The sequence below is a fragment of the Thunnus maccoyii genome, chromosome 6, assembly GCF_910596095.1.
Source record: "Thunnus maccoyii chromosome 6, fThuMac1.1, whole genome shotgun sequence".
Lineage (NCBI taxonomy): Eukaryota > Metazoa > Chordata > Actinopteri > Scombriformes > Scombridae > Thunnus > Thunnus maccoyii.
The window spans coordinates 21,840,713-21,864,114 of record NC_056538.1 but is presented as its reverse complement, the minus strand read 5'-3'; the positions used below and the strand labels follow the sequence as shown (position 1 = coordinate 21,864,114).

Below are 23,402 nucleotides of genomic sequence, written 5' to 3'. Positions count from 1 at the left end.
AATGTTTTTTAATTTTATTGTAACTGTTATTTTTATCACTTTGTCGTGCCTCGACCCATGATTGCTTTCTTTGTGTTTCTCTCTGGTCTCAGTAGGATTATGTAACATTTGGGTCCAAACAGTGCCAACAAGAGGCCAAAACTGGAGGCCAGGATGGCAAATACCTCCACTGCGTCTGCATATTTGCCTGGTGAGTTGATATAAGCAGGGACAAAGGCCACCCACACAGCACAGAAAATCAGCATGCTGAAAGTGATGAGTTTGGCCTCATTAAAGTTGTCTGGAAGATTCCTTGCCAGAAATGCTAGCAGAAAACTAAGGATAGCCAGTAAGCCAATATAACCCAGTAACACTGCAAAACCAACAGTTGACCCAACTACACACTCATAAACAATTTTGTCATTGTAGTATTGAGTGTTTTTATGAGGAGTTGGTGAAGATGTGACAAGCCACGTAGTGCAGATTGCTGCCTGGATGGATGTAAGAACCAGAACTGTCCCTCTCTGCTGCACAGCACCAAACCACTTCAGATTGGCTCCACCTCCTGGTTTGGAGGCCTTGAAAACAGCCAGAACTACCATGGTTTTCACCAGGATACATGAGACACAAAGCACAAAGCTGATCCCAAATGCTGCATGTCTCAACTGGCATGTCCATAGTCTGGGACGGCCGATGAACAGCAGTGAACACAGGAAACATAACTTCAGTGACACCAAGAGCAAGAAACTCAGTTCTGAATTGTTGGCGCGTACCATGGGTGTGCTGCGATGATATATGAAGATTCCCAGGACAACAGCACAGATAAATGTGCCCAGCAATGATGTGGTTGTCAAGCAGATACCCAGAGGCTCATGGTAGGAGAGGAACTCAATTTTCTTAGGAACACAGAGTTCATTCTCAGGGTTGGACCAGAAGTCCTCTGGACAACTGGTGCACTCCGTAGAGTCTAGGAAAATAGGGGAAGTGGTTAGATATATATTTGTGAAACAAAATGCTGAACTGAAAAATGAACACCCACCTGTATTATTGCTGATTTTTCCCTCAGAGCAAGGGATGCAATCAAAACAGCACTCAGGCTGACCCTTCTTTCTGGCCATGCGAGTACCTGGAGGACAACTCTCACTGCACACTGACCGGGGTGGCTTTAAGAACAAAAATAAATATCTGTCATTCTACACTACTTTATACTGCTAAAACTGAAAACTGATCTACTGTCAAAAGAGAAAATAGTCTGAAAATGCAGAATTGACCTCTTTGGATTGAAAGTTCCAGAAGATTTTGTTTTCATCCAGTGTGAGTTCTTCACCTTTGAACGCTGACTTCTTAACCGCACCCACATTCTGAACTTTTGTTCTTCCATCAGGGAGCCACAGCCAGTTCATGATATCATATATTGGTAAAGCATCACCATTCTCATCAAATGACACTTGATCACCAAATGTTGTGGTGAAGTTGACTTTTTGTAAATAATGTACAAGCTTCAAATGGATGAGAGAGAGAAAAAAAATTAAAAAACAAATGCGGAGATAAGGAGTGTGACAGACTCGTAGCAACTATTTATATATTGAGACACTCTGAAATTCAGGATGCTGTCCTTTCTAATTGGTTCAATACCATCTCACAAAACAAAATAAGAATTCATTTTATTCATCTATTGCTGAGTTTAAATAATTTACTTTGAAAATTTTTTGTAAGAACATCATGAAATCAATAGCCATGTACAAATGTCATTATTGCATGTCTTGTTTTCCCTAATATTCTATGCTCAGACAACTGCATTCACTACTTTAAGGTGTAGCAGCTCTTTTAAAGCATAAACAGGTGAAGTGTAAATTGATATCACACCTGCCATGGCTCCAGTCTTTGCAAAGAAGCACAGCTGCGCCCGCTGAAAGGCCCTCTCTCTGGCACACACTGCAGCATGTCATCAAGGGCGTACGCCAGAGCATACACAGCCTTGTACACATTGTACTCAGGCCTGAGGTTAGACACATCCAAAAACTCAGTCTCCACATTCTCTAGGTTCTCATCTCCTGTGCATAGTGCTCCCACCCAACCTGCTGGAGGTGGTGCAAATCTGCACTGAAATGTGTGTTCCCAAAACTGATTTACCTGAAATATATTCAAAACTATGTGTTATACACAGTGATAATATATTGTTCTTGAAAATACCACATTAGAAGGTTCAACTCTCACCAAGTTATTTTCATAGCTGTTGTTGTGGTGTAGGTCAGGACGCACTCTTAGTAAGAAATCCCTGAGGCCTGGTATTTCTCCGCGACGGATGGCGATGCCCAGAGTGCCACCCAGGTACGGCATGAGGTCAGGGGTCTGAAGCACAGCAGCTGCTGTCCAGGCTTCACTTGCAATCCACTGACGGCCTGTCACATTCTGCTTCACCACCTGTGCAAGGATTCATACCAAATATATAAGGTTACACTGCAATGCTTCTAAAGTATTGTCTAGTCTTCTTAATTATAAGCAGTTTACATAGTTTGTTTCTTTTCTTATTAATCCACAGAATGTTGTGTATTCACTTTTATAGTGAGCAAAGTGATGTAGTTCAGTATAATTTGTCTAATTTAGTGATCTCACTCAAAAACCCTATAAACAGCACCTTAAACAAATAACAACAGGTGTGACCTAATCAATTAATTATTTATTTGTTGCAGATAGGCAAACATTTTATTTTAACTTAAAACTTTCAAATTGACCAAATATCGCTGCTTTTATTATTTATATTATTTTACTTTTTGAATATCTATTTAGGTGATAATTCACAGGATCTTGGTTGGTCAAATTAGCCAAGAGGAAAAAGAAAAGATTTCATCGAAATTAATTAAATCTCAAACCTCTTCCATGAGGCCAATCATGTGACTCTCATGTGCAAATACGATGACCACACGAGCTGTGGATTTTTTCATTATATCCACGATCCTGTTCAGCTCAGCTGGGTCATTGCCCCAGGGCAAAACCTCCAAATAGGCTAGACAACCTCCACCAGACTGAGCCAGGTCAGATTGGAAGGATCGGGCAGCATGGAGTCCATAGTCATCATCACTGACTAACAGACCTGCCCAAGTCCAGCCAAACCGTTTAAGAATCTGAATCATAGCACGCACCTATTTGAATAGAGAGTGGAGGGATTAGTGTACAGGCTGGAATATCATTTTAGTGCAAAACCTGCTAAACAGATTCCACAATGGACCAGGTTCAACTATTGCCTTTCAGCTTTGTTATCTGAGACTATACACCTCCATTCATGACACAAAGAATGTGACTGGTCATATACAAGAGGAATAGTTGTGTCACTGCAATACAGGTATGCTAACTGCACATGATATATTTTATCTATTTTCATTTTGCTGACAAATGTTCACCTGGAAAGCATCACTTGGGATCGTCCTAAAGAAGGATGGAAACTTTTGCCGGTCACTCAGGCAGGAACATGTGGCAAAATAACTCACCTGTGAAGGACAAAGACTGCACATCCTAAACACATTCAAAGCCTTCACTGGCTCTTTCAACTTTTTAAGGTTGATTATTCCATGTTTACAATTGACATAAATTTTGAAATTCAATAAAAATCATCCAAACAAATTATTAGATGTAAGGCATAAAACTTACCATTGGCACTCTGTACAAACCTAAGACAGTGGAGATAGCAATAGTACGTGTAGAGGAAGAATCACCCACAACCCCCAGGACTGGAGGGGCTCCTACACAGCTCTTGTCTAAAATAAATTCTTCCCCTTGACCGCTAACTAAAGACAATGCTGCACGGAATCCAATTCCTAGTTTGACACAGTTATCATATAGACTGTATCCCAGAGTCACATTAGGCAGCAGGTTGGAGTTTCTGTTGATCTCATTAACAGCAAAGGCCATGGTCTGGGTCTGCCTGAATCCTAGAACATCAAAACTAACATAAAAAATAACACAATGTATATTTAAAAAAATACAATATGATATAATATCTATACAAAGAGGTACATGTTGCATAAGTAGCATGTTTTGTAAACAATTAAGTCAGTTAAATAGCAATAATTATCATACTTAAACTGAAAAAAGACTGAAAAAAATTAATATGTTTGAAAGAGTATAAAAGCACAATGTAACTACGCTATATAATATATGTTGATCAAGAATACATTCAAATATGGGATTGATTTCCCTAAGGTTATGCTTTTTGCTGCTTCTCCAATAGTCTCACCCGTGGCAGGTAGTCTCTTGTGGCTCTGAGGTAAAAGACAGGTCAGGAAAGACAGAAAAGAAGTGGACTTGAAACAGCCCACCCACCACCACATCTCCAGCCTTGTGCATCCCATTGAGATGAAACTGTCCCTGTAACTGGCAGGAGGAGGAATAGAGAGGGGAAGACACAGCATAGGAAACATATGAAGACAATAACATGAAGTACATGAGCAAGGGTAAATCTAAAAATGCCCACATGACTTTCCTCTTGTTAACTCCTTTTCTAAGCCCAGTCATTTAGTTTTAGCGCTATGTCACCCCTTTTTATCAACTTGCAGTATAGTTTAATCTTGCACGTACCACCCATTAGGGCAGGAAAAGAAGTAGGGGCAGGGCCTAAGATACATTTCATTTCAAAGCGATTTTGTATTGAGGCAGAATTAATGTGCGCTCATTTAATAACATTTCACCAAAGCCATGTTAGCAACTGTCCCACCCTATATTAGGTTGTGGAGAACAGTAATGTATGAAAGTTGCATGACAATCAACTCAGTGTATGGCTAGTTTGTTAAATGTCCCATTAAGTAGACTTTCCATACATATATAAAATGAATCTGATTAATCTGACTGCATCACAATAAAACGCATATTTAACTGCCACCTTGCAAACACCTGAGCAGATACATGTATGTATCAGAGGAGCTACTGTGTAGTGAGGATAACCACATATCTTTGTGGGGACACAAGCACACCAAAGCAAGTTTAAAAATTTCTTAAGTCAGGCCTTTGAGTATTGACTCCACTATTGTGCAGTCAGAGTTTACTGAAATGTCCACTAGAGGGTAGCAGCATACTTACACATTTGATATCTCAGTATATTGTATTCTCATCCATTTTTCACTGTTACTCTGCATCTGTTTGATTGAGGGTTATTGCATCTGACTGTTATTAAGCATATGATAACTTGACAGATATCAGATATGTTCAGTTGTGTACAAACATGAATGCACTCTGTGGTGTAACTTTGACATATTATTTGTTGTGCGTAATCAGGAAGTGAAGTAATTCATGTAGCAAGTCTTTTGCCTTTATTTCTGAGTAGCACATGTTTTGAGTGGGGCAATCTATGGTCACCCTGCTTCATGTCCCTTCCTGTGGCATTGGCAGTGAGTAGATTTTGTTCACAAACAATTTCTGTATATATTGAGATACATTTTTTTTATTGTCGTTGTATTACAGGACTATATTTGCAACTGAGGTGGTATGTGTAATGACTTGCCTCCATGTAGGAGAGGGATTATCAATAATTTTTATTAGTCTTATTTGTATTTTTATTGCAGTTTCACCTTCTCTTCATTAAAGTCTTGCAATTCACAACAACAACAACAACAAAACTCGTCGGAGGAGTAGCGAAGAAAGAGTTTAATTCAATTCCAACATTAAAAAGAACAGTATAGTGAAATGCCACCCACTCTTCAGAGAATGAAGTTGGATCTAGAGCCATGATTACGATTGGAAGGTTTTTCACACTCAGTGCACTGACTTTGTATCTGGCATTGATTTCTGCCAGCCAAAACTATGGATGGAAGTCAAAGGTGCAAAATGATGCAGAGCCTGGATGTAAAATTGCATGCCTCAAACAGTCATTGATCTCCGAACTCATCAGCATGTTAGTGTGGCACTGGCTAGAGCACATGCAGAAGCCAAGGCAGCTTTTGCTAAAAAAGAGATTGGAATAAAAATAGTTAAAGCCCGTCTTGAAGCAGAGCTGGGTGCACCATAGCAAGAGAAAGAGGCAGAAGCGGCTCTTGCAAAGGCTGTTGGAATCGAAGCAGTTGCCACTGAGTTAAGCCCCCATTGAAGCATAGTAGGGGTTGAATCTTTGGCTTCACCAAAGGGCTCCCATGAGAATATAAGTAATTACATTCTCATGGGAGAATGTAAATACTTTAAAATGAGCAGTCTGATTTAGGCCATATTCAGACCAAATCAGGCAGTGTGGCAAAAATGTGAGTCCTCCCCTTTATTTGAATGGGGGTAGTGTGTTTAGGCTGCAGGGATTTTGGCCGTAGCGCTGCCGCACCGGCCTACAGCAAAAAAGTTGATCCAGAGTCAACTTTTGGAGAACTGCAACCCAACGTCACTGTGGCTGAAGGCTGCGTTGGCCAATCAGCTATACAACCCTTGAATAAAATCAGGGTGCTTGATTGTTGAGGACAGACAATTGGCTCTCAACCTATTAAAGAATAAAGAAAAAAGTTTTTGAATGAAAAATACACAAACAAAACACTCATAGATGTTTTGCACAGTAAAACCTTTGAGAAGTATAACTTTTTGAAGTCAGGTCCAGGTCGACCTTTATTGAATGTTGAAAGGACGACACCCTGTGACCATCTGCTCATAACAGTTTTTAAATCAAAATTGGATCAGACAAAATATTCATTAGAAAGGAGAAATTGACATTTAGACATGCATATCTATATTCCAAATATGTGCACACATCTGCTAAAAAATCTTGCTAAAAAGATTCGCATTTCACGTGCATGTTGCTGTTTTTGGCATCCAACCAGAACCATTTTTGGCCAGGGACATGATGTCGCCGTTCTAACAATGTTTACTGGGTTGGCTCACTTGCTGCACTCCCCAGCTCTGGGACTTGCACTGAGTCGGACTACTGTCGTAATATTTTGGTAGGTTTAATGTTACTTGATTATGATGCCTACCCTGTTAGCAAAATTTAGCATGAAGCAGCTGATGTTTGCCCAAGTGTCCACCACTAGGTGTTGCCAGTGAGCTAGTAGTGCTGTGTCAGTCGCAGATGATTTGTTTGAAAGAACAAATTTTTTGGGTGAAAGAGGTGACCTGAATCACTTCATGAAATGATTTGTTCATTTCTCAGTTCAGTTGAGCTCTTAGTCAGTTGCAAGCAAACGTGCAGGTACTGCTGTGAGTGAACCATAGACTGTAAAAAATATGGACATTGTCACTGTGACATCACCCATTGGTTTGCAAACTGACATTTTGAAGCCTCAAGTGTAGCGATTTGACCATCGCCATCTTGGATTTGGCCGTCGCCATGTTCGATTTTTGGAGCCAGAAGTTACCATATTTGGACGAGAGGGTGAAGCTTACCATAGCGCTAGCTGCTAGCTTGGTTAGCATGGCGCATTTACAATCTATGGTTAACAGTGATAATGCTAATGCTAATGCTAATTTTCGCTAGCGATTGAGACCATAAACTCATTAGGAAACTGTTTACTGAGGTAATAAATCAAGTGAGAAGTAGGGTTATTTTCTCATAGACTTCCATACAATTGGACTTCTTTTTGCAGCCAGTGGAGTCGCCCCTGATGGCCATTAGATAAAATGCAAGTTTTTGGCACTTCCACATTGGCTTAATTTTTCAGCCCCAGAGGTTGCCACTTGGAGTGAACGTGATTCGTTCCCAGGGAAACACTCACATGGAGGCCATTCTTTTCTCCAAACTAAAGGCCAATGTAGCTGGGAGTTAGCGCAAGATAATCTATGGCCTAATTCCTCACATGTTTACACTTACAAAGCCATATGAGCACAATCAACAGGTTATGGAGAGTCCCTTGGGAGCACTTGGCGTGTGAGTCAGTAGCTCAGCTTTATCTCTGGGGAACACTCCCAACTCCGGGAGTGATGTCCAAATTAGGAAATGTGCATCATGTAGCAGATAACATGTAGCAAACACTAGCAGCAGCTCGGGTAGCAACTCCTCCTGGATGTCCTGTACCTGCTGAACAATGTCAGACAAACACTGATTTTTTACGTGAAACTGCTCACCAGTGCTGCTGCAGCTGAGAGGAAAAGACTCACTGAGTGAGACTGAGTCAATACATGCCACCTCCCTCTTATTTCTATCCTGGCAATCCTGCTTGGATTGAAACATTGATCTGTTGGTGAACGTAAACACCTTGGGAGCATTATAGCAGTGTGGTCAGACTTTCTTTTAGTAGTCTTTCATCTGTTCGGCACCTATTTCTTGTTTTCATTTCAATAAAAATATCAAGATTTATAAACAGAGTTTTTGCATGTTTGACAAAGCAACAGCACTTCTGGAAGCTGGGGATCATGAGGAATATACATCGTTCAGCTGTGTTAGTACAGTGGGTCGGACTACGTAGTTGAAGCTCGGGTCAAACACTGAATTATTTGGTGAACAAATCTTTTGAACGAATCCTTTTAATGAACTGATTCTAGTGATTCAGGGCACTGAAAGGAACTGCTTTGTCCATCACTATAAGCTCACATTCACTTTGGTCAGAGGGCGTGTTTCCGGAGCATGAAAGGCAACACCCTCCACTTTATTTGGAAGGTCCTGGCTCCAAACAGAAAAGATGGTGCAGACCATAAGCAGCACCTCTGGGCTTCAAACTGGCTCCAATGCTAACCAATCAGTGACATCACACCTTGCTATGTCCATCTTTATATACAGTCTATGACTATGACGATACTCTATGTGCCTCACCTGAAATGTAGCAGAATACTAAAACCATGCATTTGTCTGAAACCCATAGGTATATTCTTTAGGTGGCATTTGTAGGTAAGAACAACATTTTGCAACTTGAACTACAGTAAGTGATGCCCAAATTAAAGCTTTGTGAAGCCGGCACCTGAAGATAATACGTAATTCAAAAACCAGGCGATAAGCAAACTAAAATTGTGAGAAGGATAATATGAATTTGGTAGCCTCTGATGCAAATTAGTCAAACAGTATATGGAACCACAATTAAGACACTTCATCAGTTCATCAGTCTGGTTTTAAACTTAATTTCAGTGACTTATTAACATAAGCATGTTGGGCTCATCCACAATGTCATTCCCCTAGGACCAAGTGTAGTGTTTTTTTTTTCAGCGTAGATGTATTTCCCATTGTGCTACCACTGGAAATGTATAAGCTGATGTTGCTGCTGTTCCCACTGTTGTTGGTTACAGCTTCCTCAATTTGTTAGTACAATAGTAATTGGGTTAGGGATAATCACTTTGGTCATTGAAGGTAAGAAAGTTGTATGCTGAAGCCAAGCCTATATCAAGTGTACAGTAATGCAAGTATAACATTTCTATATTCACTTTAGCTGTTGGAACAAATTTCTGGAGTCAAAAATAAATCTAATAGGAAAAAAATGCTAATCGAATGCTGAAATTACTATTTGAATGTGTTTTTTTTATTTTTATAAATGTGTTGGCTGACGTTAGCAGATCTCACCCTTCTCATCTTGGCCTACCCACGAGAAAATAAATTGCTTTCGTCACATCTGATGAACAGTGAGTTTTCTGACTCTGACTGAATCACAATCTCACATTCAATGTGCTAATGTTAACCTCTGACATTTACAATATCAGAAGTGGCAGAAAGTGATGCACCCACGGAGATCAACACTCCTGGCCATTTAAGAAGCAATGTGTGGGAAGTTTATGGATTTCCATCAACAAACGGAAAAATTTAAAAAAGCAGTATGGGGTTTGGACCCAGAGCTCCAACTCGTGCTATCGTTTGCTATCATCCAACCCAAAAAACACGTCATGTATTGATGTAAGCACATACTGACGTGGATTTATTTATATTTCAGTTAGGTGCATAGTTTAATTACTATGGTCCTGTACAATAAAAGATTATTTAATATTTATATTTTAGTTAATGTTATTCATTTTGTGCCTAAGCTTAATTATTACTTAGCAAGAAAGCCATCACCTGTTTATTGGTAATGTTGCCCTCTAGTGGACAGAACAAATTAACAATCACATGCTGATAGTGGCATTGGCAATGCATAAGCCTGTGTATACAGTGTATAGGTTCATAGTAAATATTTATAATGGGCTAAATTTGAGCATTAAAAATTCAAATATAATTTGAATATTAAAAATGATAAGGAATGAAATTTGAATTGGATTATAGATGAAGACTGGCAGCACTAATGTTCAACATCGCTAGTGAGAATGCAATTGTTCACACAGTTCAAAATGTTTTTCTTCTTTCAAATCCAAGAGAATGTAAGAATAAATGATCAGAAAAAACAGCAAGACTTACTTTTTAACCTTTCTTTATTGTGTCCAGTTTCTTTTGGTAAAGACCACTGTTGAATGCAAAAATAGACTGGATCAAATTAATTGATACATTTTGTGCTGGAAGTGCTACTTTTATCACTTGGTGATGCCTCGACCCATGATTGCTTTCTTTGTGTTTCTCTCTGGTCTCAGTAGGATTATGTAACATTTGGGTCCAAACAGTGCCACTAAGAGGCCAAAACTGGAGGCCAGGATGGCAAATACCTCCACTGCGTCTGCATATTTGCCTGGGGAGTTAACATAAGCTGGGACAAAGGCCACCCACACAGCACAGAAAATCAACATGCTGAAAGTGATGAGTTTGGCCTCATTGAAGTTGTCTGGAAGATTCCTTGCCAGAAATGCTAGCAGGAAGCTGAGGATAGCCAATAAGCCAATATAACCCAGCAACACCGCAAACCCAACAGTGGACCCAACTACACACTCATAAACAATTTTGTCATTGTGGTATTGAGTGTTTTTATGAGGAGCTGGTGAGGAGGAGACAAGCCACGCAGTGCAGATTGCTGCCTGGATGGATGTAAGAGCCAGAACTGTCCCTCTCTGCTGCACAGCACCAAACCACTTCAGAGTGGCTCCACTTCCTGGTTTGGAGGCCTTGAACACAGCCAGAACCACCATGGTTTTCACCAGGATACATGAGACACAAAGCACAAAGCTAATCCCAAATGCTGCATGTCTCAGCTGACATGTCCATAGTCTGGGACGGCCAATGAACAGCAGTGAGCAGAGAAAACATAGTTTAAGAGAGATTAAGAGCAAGAAACTCAGTTCTGAATTGTTGGCGCGTACCATTGGTGTGCTGTGATGGCGGGTAAAGATTCCCAGGACAACAACACAGATAAATGTGCCCAGCAATGATGTGGTTGTCAAGCAGATACCCAGAGGCTCATGGTAGGAGAGGAACTCAATTTTCTTAGGAACACAGTGGTCACGCTGGGGGTTGGACCAGAAGTCCTCTGGACAACTCGTGCACTCCATAGAGTCTAACAAAAATAGGGGAAGTGTTGAGATACATATTATAAAAATAAAATATTGAAAAATGAACACCCACCTGTATTATTGCTGATCTTTCCCTCAGAACAAGGAATGCAGTCAAAACAGCACTCAGGTTGGCCCTTCTTTCTTGCAACGCGGGTACCTGGAGGACAACTCTCACTGCACACTGACCGGGGTGGCTGTAAGATGAAAAATATATACATCTGTCATTCTATACTATTATACACTGCTAAAATTGAAAACTGATCTACAGTCCAAATCTGAAAACAAAGAATTGACCTCTTTGAGTTGAAAGTTCCAGAAGATTTTGTTTTCATCCAGTGTGAGTTCTTCACCTTTCAATGCTGACTTCTTAACCTCACCCACATTCTGAACTTTTGTTCTTCCATCAGGGAGCCACAGCCAGTTCATGATATCATATACTGGTAAAGCATCACCATTCTCATCAAATGACACTTGATCACCAAATGTTGTGGTGAAGTTGACCTTTTGTAAATAATGTACAAGCTGCAAATGGATGAGAGAGAGAAAAAAAATAGTTACATAGATAACGAGTGTGACAGACTCCAACAAAATCCTACTATCCTACTGTTTTGATGATTTTGAACTTTCTACATTTTAACTACTAAGACACCCTGAAATTCAGGATTTCTCGGGATGTTTTTTAAATGGTTTAATATCATTATCACTGTCACAAAACATAATCAGAATTAATTTTATCTGTCTACTGCTGGGCTTAAGTAATTGATTAAATAAAATTTGAAATTTAAAAGAATTTTGTAAGAAAATCATGAAATTAATAGCCAGAGTATAAATATCATTATTAATAGTGTCTTGTTTTCCATAATATTCTGTTCTCACAAGACTACAACCAGTAAGTACCTCATGGTGTAGCAGCTGTTTTAAAGCATTAACAGGTGAAGCGTAAGTTGATATCACACCTGCCATGGCTCCAGTCTTTGCAAAGTGGCACAGCTGTGCCCACTGAAAGGCCCTCTGCCTGGCACACACTGCAGCATGTCATCGAGGGCGTACGCCAGAGCATACACAGCCTTGTACACATTATACTCAGGCCTGAGATTAGAAAGATCCAAAAACTCAGTATCCACATTCTCTAGGTCCTCATCTCCAGTGCATGGTGCTCCCCCAGATTCCATCCATCCTGCTGGAGGTGGTGCAAATCTGCACTGAAATGTGTCTTCCCAAAACTGGTTTACCTGAAATGTATCCAAGACAGTATTAACAGAAATTAAAATATTTTATTCCTGCAATTTCAGATAAAATTGTAAGCTTAATCTCTCACTATGCTATTTTCATAATTATTGCTGTCATGTTGGCCAGGACGTATTCTTAATAGGAAATCCCTGAAGCCTGGTAATTCTCCTCGACGGATGGCAATGCCCAGTGTGCCACCTAGGTACGGCATGAGTCGGGGTGTTTGCAGCACAGCAGCTGCTGTCCAGGCTTCACTGGCAATCCACTGCAGGCCTGTCACATTCTGCCTCACCACCTGTGCAATGCATTATATCAAATATAATATTATATATTCAGAAAAATACAGTGTACCTTGAAACAAATAATTTGTCTACCACAATTCTATTGTCCGGCTTTAGTCATATAATCACAGATATTAGTTCATTTTTAAGAGATAGGATCTCAGTTTAATGTAGGGTCTGCATGCTGCATTTTATGTTAAAAGAGAGAAGTTATAATAACATGAGTAAAATGCAAGGCTGAAGCTCATTTTGTAACCTGATCGATTTAATCTTATTATTAGAACAATTTTATTATGCCTGCCATTGTTGGAAAACAGCCCTTTGATACCTACACACTGATGGAAATCCACAAATATATTCAAATATTTAAAGTAATTATTTTATCTAGCTGAATCTTCTACAGGTCAAAATTTTGACATATACAGTATACAGTTAACATTATCAAACATTGTCAAAGAATTTGACCCAATGACAATCAACTGGATCTGAAACTTGAGTTGTAGATTGTTTTAATTCATAGAAAATGATGATAATCAGGAATTTGGTCAGTCACTTTTGGTTTAGACAAACAAACGAGCATAATGATTCATCATGTTATGTTTCCTAAAAAACATGGATTATATATTAATGCCAACCTCTTCCATCAACGGAATCATGTGGCCTTCATGTGCAAACACCATGACAACACGGGCTGTTGATGTCTTTATCGAATGTACAATCTTCCTAAGTTCATTTGGGTCACTGTCCCAGGGCAAAACCTCTAGGTAGGCCAAACAACCTCCACCAGATTGAGCCAGGTCAGACTGGAAGGACTGGGCAACATGGAGTCCATAATCATCACTGGTGACCAGCAGACCCACCCAAGTCCAGCGGAAGCGTTTTAGAATCTGAATCATAGCACGCACCTAAGTGGATATATTGAGAGGAGGGATTAGTGCACAGACAAGTATATTCTTTTAAAATAACAAATACAACTGCAACTTGTATTTGTAATACATTATATTATTATATGAATTTCACAATGCAATCACAGTTAATTAATTTCCTTCAGAGAAAACAAAAGATTTCTGTTATTAGGGACCTGTTTTTATGAGCTTGCTGCACTGCCTGTGAAACATATTTTGTAGTTCTCAATTTTGCTAACAGGGTTTCACCTGAAAAGCATCACTTGGGATCGTTCTAAAGAAGGATGGAAATCGTTGCCGATCACTCAGGCAGGAACATGTGGCAAAATAACTCACCTATAAAGAAACATACAGAATGCACACAAGTAACTCTTCTCATGCAAGTCAGACCCAGACAAAATATTTGTGTATTTTAACAATGCTCATTCAAAAAAGAAATTAATTCAAATACAGAACATTAAAAATACAACAACAAAAGAGATAATAGACAGGAAACTTACCATGGGCATTTTGTATAAACCTAAGACATTGGAGGCGGCGATAGTAAATGTTGAGAAGGAATCACCCACAATCCCCAGGACTGGAGGGGTCCCTAAACAGTTCTCCTGAAGCTGAAACTGCTCCTCTCGGCCACTGGCAAGTGATAATGCACCACTGAATCCAATAACAAGTGCACCACAGTTGTCATAAAGACTGTATCCCAGAGTCACATTAGGTAGCAGGTTGGAGTTTCTGTTGATCTCATCAATAGCAAAGGCCATGGTCTGAGCATGTCTGAACCCTAGAGTGTCAAATCTATAACACAAAATGTCAGTATTAATGTCTAAAAATTAATATGTCATTGTGAGGACTGATGTTGATTACAGATTATACAGCTATAATGACATATTTTTACAGTTGTAATTTAATCTTTTAAAACTATCACAATGACTGTCATGAAAACATATATTATTTACATTTCATAAGAATTTCAGTACAGTGACATTTTTTTCCTTGCCGTGAATACTCTGAGCAGAACAGAATAATTTGCACATATCTGTGTTGTCTGCTGTATGTATGTTAGACTTACCCTTGGCAGCTGGGCTGACGTGGCTCTGAGCTAAATGTCCAATCAGGGAAGACAGAGGTGTAGTGGACTTCAAACAGCCCACCCAGAATCACATCACCAGGCTTGTGCATCCCATTAAGATGAAACTGTCTCCATAATTTACAAGATAAGGAAGGAGAGGAAAACACAGATAATAAAGAAGAGGAAGAGAAAAAAATCAAGATCAAGTAGACACACAAGAACAAATGTGTGTCAAAAAAAGCCCCCATAACTGCCTTCCTCCCCTCACCCCTGTTTCTATTCTTCATACAAGGTTGCTTAATTTTATATGCAGCGCTGCGTCATCCCTTTTGGATGTATTTCGTCATTGTTTAATCTTTCACACCACGCATCAGCGCATGGGCCTTGGGGGCAGGACATATTACACATATCAATTTAATTGTGTTAATATACTGTAGCTATAGAATAGGTTTAAGTAGGTGGCTGGTTAGGAGGGTATGACTGTCCCTGTGGGGTGTTGGTCAGGACACAGGAGCCAGGTATTTCTGTCAAGATATAGAGTCCAGTAATTGTTATTGTGCCGTTATATGTTTTAATTGTGACCTGCCGAAGGGGCTGCAGATGAAAATTCTTGTACAATACATCACATGGTAACATTTATGTTTAACACTGTACATGGTCCCAATAAATACATAAATAAATAAAAAAATAAATAACTTGTAATTTATAGTAATGGGTGTGGTGTGTTGTCTCGGAAAGATACAGAAATGGAAGTTAGAATATAATATACAGTACTTCATAGTAAAACTGCATCATGCTCACTACAGAGGGAAAATTATACTATTTATAAAATAATATCTAACTTAACATCTAATAACACTATCATAAATTTCACAAATGGTAATAACTAGAATATAGAAAACTTAAATCAATAAATGAGAAATAAACACTGCACAGAAATTAGTCTGGCCAGAGCTCGCTGTACATAAATAACAATACTAGTAAGAGAGCTACAGTTGGGTGACAAATTAAAGGAAAAACTGGTACAGGTCTGAATGCTTGACCCCTACAGTGAAGGGATCTGGTGACTCTGTTATGCTGTGGGGGGCATTTTGCTGGTATGGCTTGGGTCCACTTGTCCCCTTAGTGGGAAGGATCACTGCAAATCAATACAAAGTATTAACCTTTATCCTATGATGAAACGTTTCTATCCTGATGGTGTTCATCCCTCCAGAAGAGTTCCAGAAACTTGCAGAATCAATGCCAAGGCTGAGGAACACCATTCTTCAAAAAGATATTCCCCCAATCAAAACATATCTGGGCCAGTTTTGGCCTAGATACGGCACACTCAAAACTGGCTAATCTGGATGTGATATGATATGATATGAGATATGATTTACTGTGGTACTGAATTAATCATAAAATTTTAGAGGTGAAGCTCAGTGTAGGTGCATACACACTGATAATGTTAACAATTGGGAAGGTAAAATTCTCTGGAAATGCTCCCAGAAGATTATTTTTCTACAGCAAAGTATGCCCTGGCCTCCTCCTCTTATAAAAATGGAATTCACTGTTCTGTGTTAGTCCAAGTATCATTGTCCTAACAGTCCAACCACAGTCCCCACCTCTAGCCTAAGAACTGGTTTCCACTGCCTTGTTTGGTGCAATTAGGGTTGAACCCTACATGTGCCCAATTGAACTGATTAACTGATAGCACCTTGTTGGGGGCTGCACAGATTAAGGCAGCTGTCTTTCCCGTGACACACAAATGCTTTATCCACAGGTCCCGGAATTTGCAAACCATGTTGACTGTGGTGACTGCAAAAACAATGTTGCTAGGCCTGTTGCTGGCAAACAGGAGTGCATTGCCAAAATGCCACCATTCCATGCAAGATGTGGGCCATATGAACATTAGGAATGTGGGCCAGTTCTTGTTTATTTGGTGCGTTCTTGGTTGACATGCGGTATTGCTATGGCTTTCTTGTTGTTTCTTTCTTGAATTGAACGCCCCAGTGCCATCATTCCATGCAGTGCTTGGGCCAAATGAGGATATGGAATGTAGGCCGGATCAGGGCCAGAATAAAAAGGAACTGGTCCAGATTTGGGCCAGATATTGTTTATTTGGTTCATTTTGGTTGACATGCAGTAATGCTATGGTTGGCTTGTGGCCTGGATCTGGCAAACAGGAGCGGGCCACCCAAATGCCACTATTCTATGCGGTATGTGGGCCACATGAATGTGTCGGGTGTGGGCCAGATATGGGCGACAGCAATTTTGCTATCTGGGTTACCCAGCTGCTTTTTCAAAAAAATACTGGAGATGCAGCTATTTCCATCTATACTCCTAAACTCTGGAACAGCCTACCAGCACACATGAAACAGGCAACCTCAGTAGAGCCTGAACATGTTGCATTACAATAGCTCACATTATGTAATCACTAATTATTAAATTAATACAAATTTTCTTGTCTAGTGTGTAAAATTAACTTTGAATTGATAAAAAATGGAGCTCATGGTTGTAGCAGGATAGAAGATCAACAGAAAGTCTTTTCCCAACAAACTGGGTCTCAGAATCTTCAAAGAATTTTCAGCACTTCATATGTTTATTTTTTTAAAATATCTATGAGTACATTAGAGTAATAAGGTCATTGTATATATACCTATATATTTCCCTTTTTATTTCCATTTGTAATGCTGCAATATCAGTTGTATACAACTGTCACTGTCCAGTCTATACAAATGTGAACTAAATCAACATTTATTTTTAAACATCATTGAATATTGAATAGAAATGCATTTTTACAAGGTTAGCTTCAGGGATATCACTTCTTTTCTTTTCCCATTAGATGCTGTTTTGTATTCTTTTCAGGCTTCAGTAAAATAATATAACACTTTGGAGCGAACAGACAGGACAACAAGCCAAAGCTGGAGGCCAGAATGGCAAATGACTCCACTGCATCTGCATAATTTCCAGGAGAGCTGATATAAGCAGGGATGAATGCAAGCCACACAGCACAGAAGATCAACATGCTGAAGGTGATAAACTTGGCCTCATTGAACTTCTCCGGCAACTTTCGGGCTAGAAAGGTCAGAATGAAGCACAGACAGGCCTGCAGACCAATATATCCCAGAACGCACCAGAATGCAAGGCTAGAGCCCACACTACACTCAAGTATGATTTTTGAACGTTCATATTGTGTATTTCGGGATGGGTAAGGGGGAGCATCAATGAGCCAGGCAGCACAAATAATCACCTGAATCAGAGTGCAGCTAAAGATAATGGCCCTCTGCTGTTTGGGCCCCAGCCACTTCATAATGTTGTTTCCTGGCCTGGTGGCAGTGAAAGCAGCCAACACCACCAGAGTCTTCCCCAGTATGCAGGAGATGCAAAGTGAAAATGTGATGCTGAAGGCTGTGTGGCGCAGCATGCAGGACCAAGCTGTTGGCTCTCCAATGAACACAAGAGAACACAGGAAACACAGAGTCAGCGCAAACAGGATGAAGAAGCTGAGTTCAGAGTTATTCACACGGACTATGGCTGTGTTTCTGTGATGGAAGAAGACTGCAAGGACCGCTATAGTAAGACAGGCACCCACAACAGAGATCACTGTTAGGGCTATACCCAAGGAATCATAGGCCAAGAACTCCACTTTCTTTGGGATGCAGGCTGTTCTGTCTTTGTTTGACCAGAAGTCCTCAGGACAAAATGTGCACTCTATGGAATCTAAAGAGTAAGAAAATGTTTAAAAGAAATACAAAGGAATAGTTTATTTAAAACAATTCCATATTCAAATATCACCTGATTTCAATAAAATATATTAGATATTAATTGTTATCTTTATTGCTTGGTTGAAAGCTCACTTGTCTGATTGCTAATTTTGCCACTGTCACATGGTACACAGTCAAAGCAGCAGACAGGCTCCCCACGACGGACAGCCTTCCGGGACCCTGGAAGACAGCTGGCACTGCATACAGACACCGGCACCTAAGGAGCACACAGACAATAGTGTCTTTCAGCTCTGCAGTGTCAAATTAGTGTGCCAAAATGATTAGTTATTTTAATTATTAGTTATTTACAATAATTTATTAGTCTATTTACAGAAAAAAAGAAAACATATTTTTCAAGCCATTTATCATGAAAAACATCAATATTTCCAGGTTCCAGCTTCTAAAATGTGATGATTTGCTGGTTTTCTCTGTTTTACCTCTGTAAATTCAATGTCTGAATTTTGGATATAACAAACTTTAGATTCTAGGAGGTTGTGATGTGCATTTTTCCATTTTCTGACATTTTATAGACCAAACAATCCACAGCTGGTTAATACACAGTAAAAATAATAATTAGTTGTGGCCTATACATGTTCCTGAATGCTTTAGTCAGAAAATGCACCCAGCAAGAGAATGGCGGAGAAGCTTAACAGAGATTTTCACACTCAGGGCTGGTTAAAATTATTTTTTTTATAAGCTATGTAACAATCTGTCATTCAATTAAACAACAAATAGCTCTATGACATTTATATAAAATGCATGTAACATAACAATAATGGGAACAATTGTGGCTGCAGAATATTCACCCATTGCTGTTTCAAAAAATGGCCATAACATGAAAGCATGCTTTTGTGCCTGTGTGTTTGGAATGCAATGTTTCATTTGAATACAGTCAGCATACAAATGAAACATTACTAACATCTTAGCTTATATTTTATAAGAATTTAGCCATAGGAATACATCAGGACGCATTAAAACACAAGACGGGTCATATGATGGGTGTTTGCATCTCTATTATACATGCAAACAAACTCATGGCCAGCTTGTCCCTTGCACTTGACTTGCCTCCACCTCAAACTACAGAGCTTCAGCAATGTTGGTATGTGATGAAGGTAAAAACACAGTATGAGCAGCTTGCCTCATTCTGATGACCTGCCCACACTATCCTGTCCTCCTGGATCACCAGCTCCTCTCCGGCAGGCTTTGTTCTATCAAACAACCCCACGTTGACAAACTCAATGTTACCACCTGTGCCTCTCTGCCAGTTGATGATATCATAATAGGGTGTGGAATCACCCTTCAGGTCAAAGTTCACCTCCTCCCCAGCAATGCTGAACGTCACTTCCTGGAGGTAGTGTTGGAGCTTGAAAGACAATAAATAATATGAAATACTCAAGCAAGATTTACAGTGCAATAATCAATAAGAATACTAGACAATACCTGCCAGGGTTGTATGTTGTTGCTTTGTGCACATGAGTTGTTGAGGAAAGGCCCTTGGTCTGGTTGACAGAGTAGTAGGTTGTGCAGGGAATGAGCAATTGCATATACAGCCTTATAGACATTATAGGCAACTCTAAGACTGGATGTATTCATGTAAGCTGAATGCTGATCCAACAGGGACTCCTGCCCTGAGCAGGGAGGCAACCGGGAACTAGAGGACAGAGAAGGACTGCAACCGTACAGAGCCTCCCACAGCTCCTGCACCAGTGGATTATTGGGATACATCTGAGGGTTTACTGTCAGCAGGTAGTCACCGAGTTTGGAGATATGACCTTTTCTAATGCCAAACCCAATAGTGCCCTCCAGGTAGGGGTAATACTCGCTCCCTGTAAAGACAGATGCTGTGACCCAGGCCTCGCTAGCCACCCACTGGATTCCAGTAATGTTCTGCGTCATGTAGTCCCTCAAGAAAGGTGTCATCTCCCCCTCGGTTGAAAAGAGCACCACCACTTTTGCCAAGGAGCTACGCATTACCTTTACAGATAATTAATTTTCACAAGGAAGAGAGAAAAGAAAAAGAAGCAAAAGAAAGCAGGTTAAAACTAAGTCTAGTCAAACCTAACCCAAGATTGTCTCATTTTACAGACAGCTCATACCATCAAAATCACTTAAAACATGCTATAATCACGTAAACACTATTCACACAGGGGCTTTAATGGGATTGATTTGTCATCAGCGTCTACTATAAGATGTCTTGAGGTAAAATAAAAACTCTCTTTTGTCTGTAACACTCAAATTTAGTGTGTATTTGTGTCTACCTGCAAGATCTCCTGAACCCTCTGGCGATCGTAGCGCAGAGGGATCATTTCTTGGTATGCTACACACACTTTGGTTCTCTGTAGTTCTCTCAGTAAACCTCGCATAGCAAAGCGCCCATAATCAGTGTCCCCTCGCACCAGCCCCACCCAAGTCCAGTTGAAGCGGACCAGCAGCTGGGCAATGGCCTTCACCTAGGATCAGGAAACAAAACAAAATAAAACAAAGTAAACTGATATCAAACAAACCATTAATTTTTTTAATTTTTTTTTTTTTTTTAAATATGTACTGGCTCTTGGTTTTGTCTAGCACTGCAAAATAATATAATATATCATCACTGCCAGGTGAAAGCTTTGTAAAACTATTTTTGGTGGTAATCTGCATCTCTGTTGGTTGAAATAATTTTACAATCATTTGCCATCCAGATAAAAACACAGCATTCGTGTTAGTAAAGAATTGTTTTAACTTGAGTTTAAGAGCCACAAGGTTTTCACAGGACAATACTGGACATCATCATAGAAACATATGATGTTTTCAAAAATGTCTTCATATTGATGCAGCACTGAAAATCATCAAAACCCTTATAATCTAAAAGCCAAACCCTCACCTGATAGTCATCATTAGGGATTACTCTGAAGAAGTTGGGATATTTTATTCTGTCAGCGAAACATGAACATGTTGAGAAGTAGCTGATCTGGGTTACAAAGGGATAATAAAGAACAGATTAAAGGGTAATATTTTGAGAACACATGTTTTTGGGGTATTATAACAGAACATAATCACCCTAACTAACCATTGGGATTCTGAACGGCTGCAGCATTCTTGATATCACGATGGACTGGGCAGAACCAGAATCCCCGATCACAGCAAGGAGTGGAGAGGCACCTCTGCACATGGGAGAGTGGTCCTCGCTCAAACCGTTCAACACAGCCAGAGCAGCCCTCTGGCCGGTCAGCGGATGTGCACATGAATCAAGGATTTTGTAGCCAAGGGTGTAATTGGGCAACAGCTCCATATTCTGGTTTATCTCCTCCACTGCCAGCCTCATAGTCTGAGCCCAGCGGAAAGCCCTAGGATCAAAGCTGCACCTCAGCAGACACATATGCACACACCACACACACATTGATTTTTATTTTTCAGGTTCCTAATTATCCAACAATTTCCATCACCACGCCAGCTAAACATGCAAAATGTAAAATTTGTATACAAACATACATACAAATTCAGCATAAATGAATAACATTTCCAATGATTGACAACTGTCTCAGAAAATATGTTTTTAAATGAAAAATGAATAATAATTTAATGTCTTTTCTCTGATTGGTTTTTTGGAGCACATGCAGTAATTTTCAGGAAACATTTTGGAAATTATTTAGAAATGATTTGGGAATTACAGACAACCACAATGTCAATTAGAAATGAATAATGTAAACTTGTCGAATTAAAAGCAAGACTACCTGCGCTAATAAGAAGACCATAGATGAAGTTTAGACTCAGTGGCCACAGAGCTGGTCTTTAGTAGATTTTTTAATTTGGCCTTGAATGTATTGATTGAACTGCAGTTCTTCATATCATCAGGTAGGGCATTCCACTGAGTTGTGGTGTTCACAGAGAAAGCTGACTGTTCAAATGCAGTGCGACGAAATGGTATGGTACAATCTTGTATAGAGGATATTCTGGAGGATCTAATAGAGCTTACTAAGTGAGTGTACACAAAGTCACATAGTGGAGGAGGAGCCAAACCATTTAAAATTTTATAAACTAGGCACAAATTTGAGAATAATCTAAAATTCTCAAGGCTGGTAAATTGTATTTCTCCAGTACCCTACAGTGACGGAAATGCATTAGCTTTTTGTCCAGAGTTTTTAGAGTTTGTTTGTATAAGGACTCATAATCCATTTGATAGAATAAAAATGTCACAACATGTTTTTTGAGACAAAATCACACAGCATCCAGCTGAATATAGTAAGTTAAATTCAAACCTATTAAACTCACCCATAGCATTTCACTGGCAGTGGTCTGTAGGTGCAGTTGAGGTCTGGCATCTCCTGGATATAGTGAAGGGGGAAGATTCCCCCGATAACATAGTCACCCTCTGCCACAAAGCCTGGCTCAAAGCTGTTTTGAAGAGTGCACACTTTGGCTGCAGATGGGGATAGAGAGGTGAAGATGGAAATTGGGGCATAAGTTAAAGTGAGGACCCAGACAGAGTAAATCAAGGGAAATAAGGCAAGTGGAATCATATTGCTAAACATCCCCCAGGTAGAGAGAGAGCAGGGAATGAGACAAGTTATATAGTGTATCCCCTGTAACCCTCGCTAACCCAGCAGCCACGCCTAATTTACTAAAGTGGGTTGTTGGAGACTGAATGACAAAGATAAATGACGTAACAGGACCTTTTTTTTTACCATACATAAAAAATATGATTATATTTGTAAAAACCATGAGCACTTCAACTTGTGATATGCAATCTCAGTTGCCAGTTTATTAGGAATACATAACTAAAACTAATGCAATCTAATGCAGATGTTACAGCCTTCATGAGAGTTATAACAATCAGTTTATGCTCAGTGGAATGCTTGAATGGAAACACTATTCAGACAGTATTTCTATAGTTCATATTAACAACAAAAAAAGAAAGAAC

General features: G+C 39.7%; 3 protein-coding genes across 3 annotated transcripts; all 3 read right to left on the bottom strand.

Annotated features, from left to right (window-relative positions):
* Positions 1–35: 35 nt before the first annotated feature.
* LOC121898626 (extracellular calcium-sensing receptor-like) lies at positions 36–4,391 on the bottom strand. The gene is made up of 9 exons (XM_042413882.1): positions 4,214–4,391; positions 3,628–3,922; positions 3,381–3,467; positions 2,853–3,122; positions 2,197–2,403; positions 1,846–2,112; positions 1,251–1,478; positions 1,019–1,142; positions 36–946 (listed from the first exon to the last, which is right to left on the bottom strand). The coding sequence occupies exons 1-9, from the start codon at positions 4,321–4,323 to the stop codon at positions 36–38; spliced, it is 2,499 nt and encodes an 832-aa protein (XP_042269816.1). The 5' UTR covers positions 4,324–4,391.
* Positions 4,392–10,362: 5,971 nt separating this feature from the next.
* On the bottom strand, positions 10,363–14,881 carry LOC121898627 (extracellular calcium-sensing receptor-like). Its single transcript, XM_042413883.1, has 9 exons — positions 14,757–14,881; positions 14,188–14,482; positions 13,937–14,023; positions 13,418–13,687; positions 12,590–12,796; positions 12,228–12,503; positions 11,566–11,793; positions 11,342–11,465; positions 10,363–11,273 (listed from the first exon to the last, which is right to left on the bottom strand). Exons 1-9 carry the CDS (start codon positions 14,864–14,866, stop codon positions 10,363–10,365), a joined length of 2,508 nt encoding a protein of 835 aa, XP_042269817.1. The 5' UTR covers positions 14,867–14,881.
* Positions 14,882–17,556: 2,675 nt separating this feature from the next.
* On the bottom strand, positions 17,557–22,911 carry LOC121898629 (extracellular calcium-sensing receptor-like). The gene is made up of 8 exons (XM_042413885.1): positions 22,754–22,911; positions 21,552–21,840; positions 21,366–21,452; positions 20,761–20,952; positions 19,943–20,476; positions 19,641–19,865; positions 18,596–18,719; positions 17,557–18,458 (listed from the first exon to the last, which is right to left on the bottom strand). The coding sequence occupies exons 1-8, from the start codon at positions 22,801–22,803 to the stop codon at positions 17,557–17,559; spliced, it is 2,403 nt and encodes an 800-aa protein (XP_042269819.1). The 5' UTR covers positions 22,804–22,911.
* Between the last annotated feature and the right edge of the window lie 491 nt (positions 22,912–23,402).

What these genes read in the sequence shown, in the direction of transcription:
- LOC121898626 (XM_042413882.1), bottom strand. Translation starts at nt 4,323, where the DNA reads ATGCACAAGGCTGGAGATGTGGTGGTGGGTGGGCTGTTTCAAGTCCAC. An exon ending in CAAGAGACTACCTGCCACGG is followed by an intron (nt 3,923 to 4,213) that starts GTGAGACTATTG and finishes TTTTTATGTTAG; the next exon opens with TTTTGATGTTCTAGGATTCA. An exon ending in GGAACTTTCAATCCAAAGAG is followed by an intron (nt 1,143 to 1,250) that starts GTCAATTCTGCA and finishes TTGTTCTTAAAG; the next exon opens with CCACCCCGGTCAGTGTGCAG.
- LOC121898627 (XM_042413883.1), bottom strand. Translation starts at nt 14,866, where the DNA reads ATGCACAAGCCTGGTGATGTGATTCTGGGTGGGCTGTTTGAAGTCCAC. An exon ending in AAAGACTGGAGCCATGGCAG is followed by an intron (nt 11,794 to 12,227) that starts GTGTGATATCAA and finishes ATCCATTTGCAG; the next exon opens with CTTGTACATTATTTACAAAA. An exon ending in GGAACTTTCAACTCAAAGAG is followed by an intron (nt 11,466 to 11,565) that starts GTCAATTCTTTG and finishes TTCATCTTACAG; the next exon opens with CCACCCCGGTCAGTGTGCAG.
- LOC121898629 (XM_042413885.1), bottom strand. Translation starts at nt 22,803, where the DNA reads ATGCCAGACCTCAACTGCACCTACAGACCACTGCCAGTGAAATGCTAT. An exon ending in AGCCGTTCAGAATCCCAATG is followed by an intron (nt 21,453 to 21,551) that starts GTTAGTTAGGGT and finishes TTTGTAACCCAG; the next exon opens with ATCAGCTACTTCTCAACATG. An exon ending in ACAACATACAACCCTGGCAG is followed by an intron (nt 19,866 to 19,942) that starts GTATTGTCTAGT and finishes TTGTCTTTCAAG; the next exon opens with CTCCAACACTACCTCCAGGA.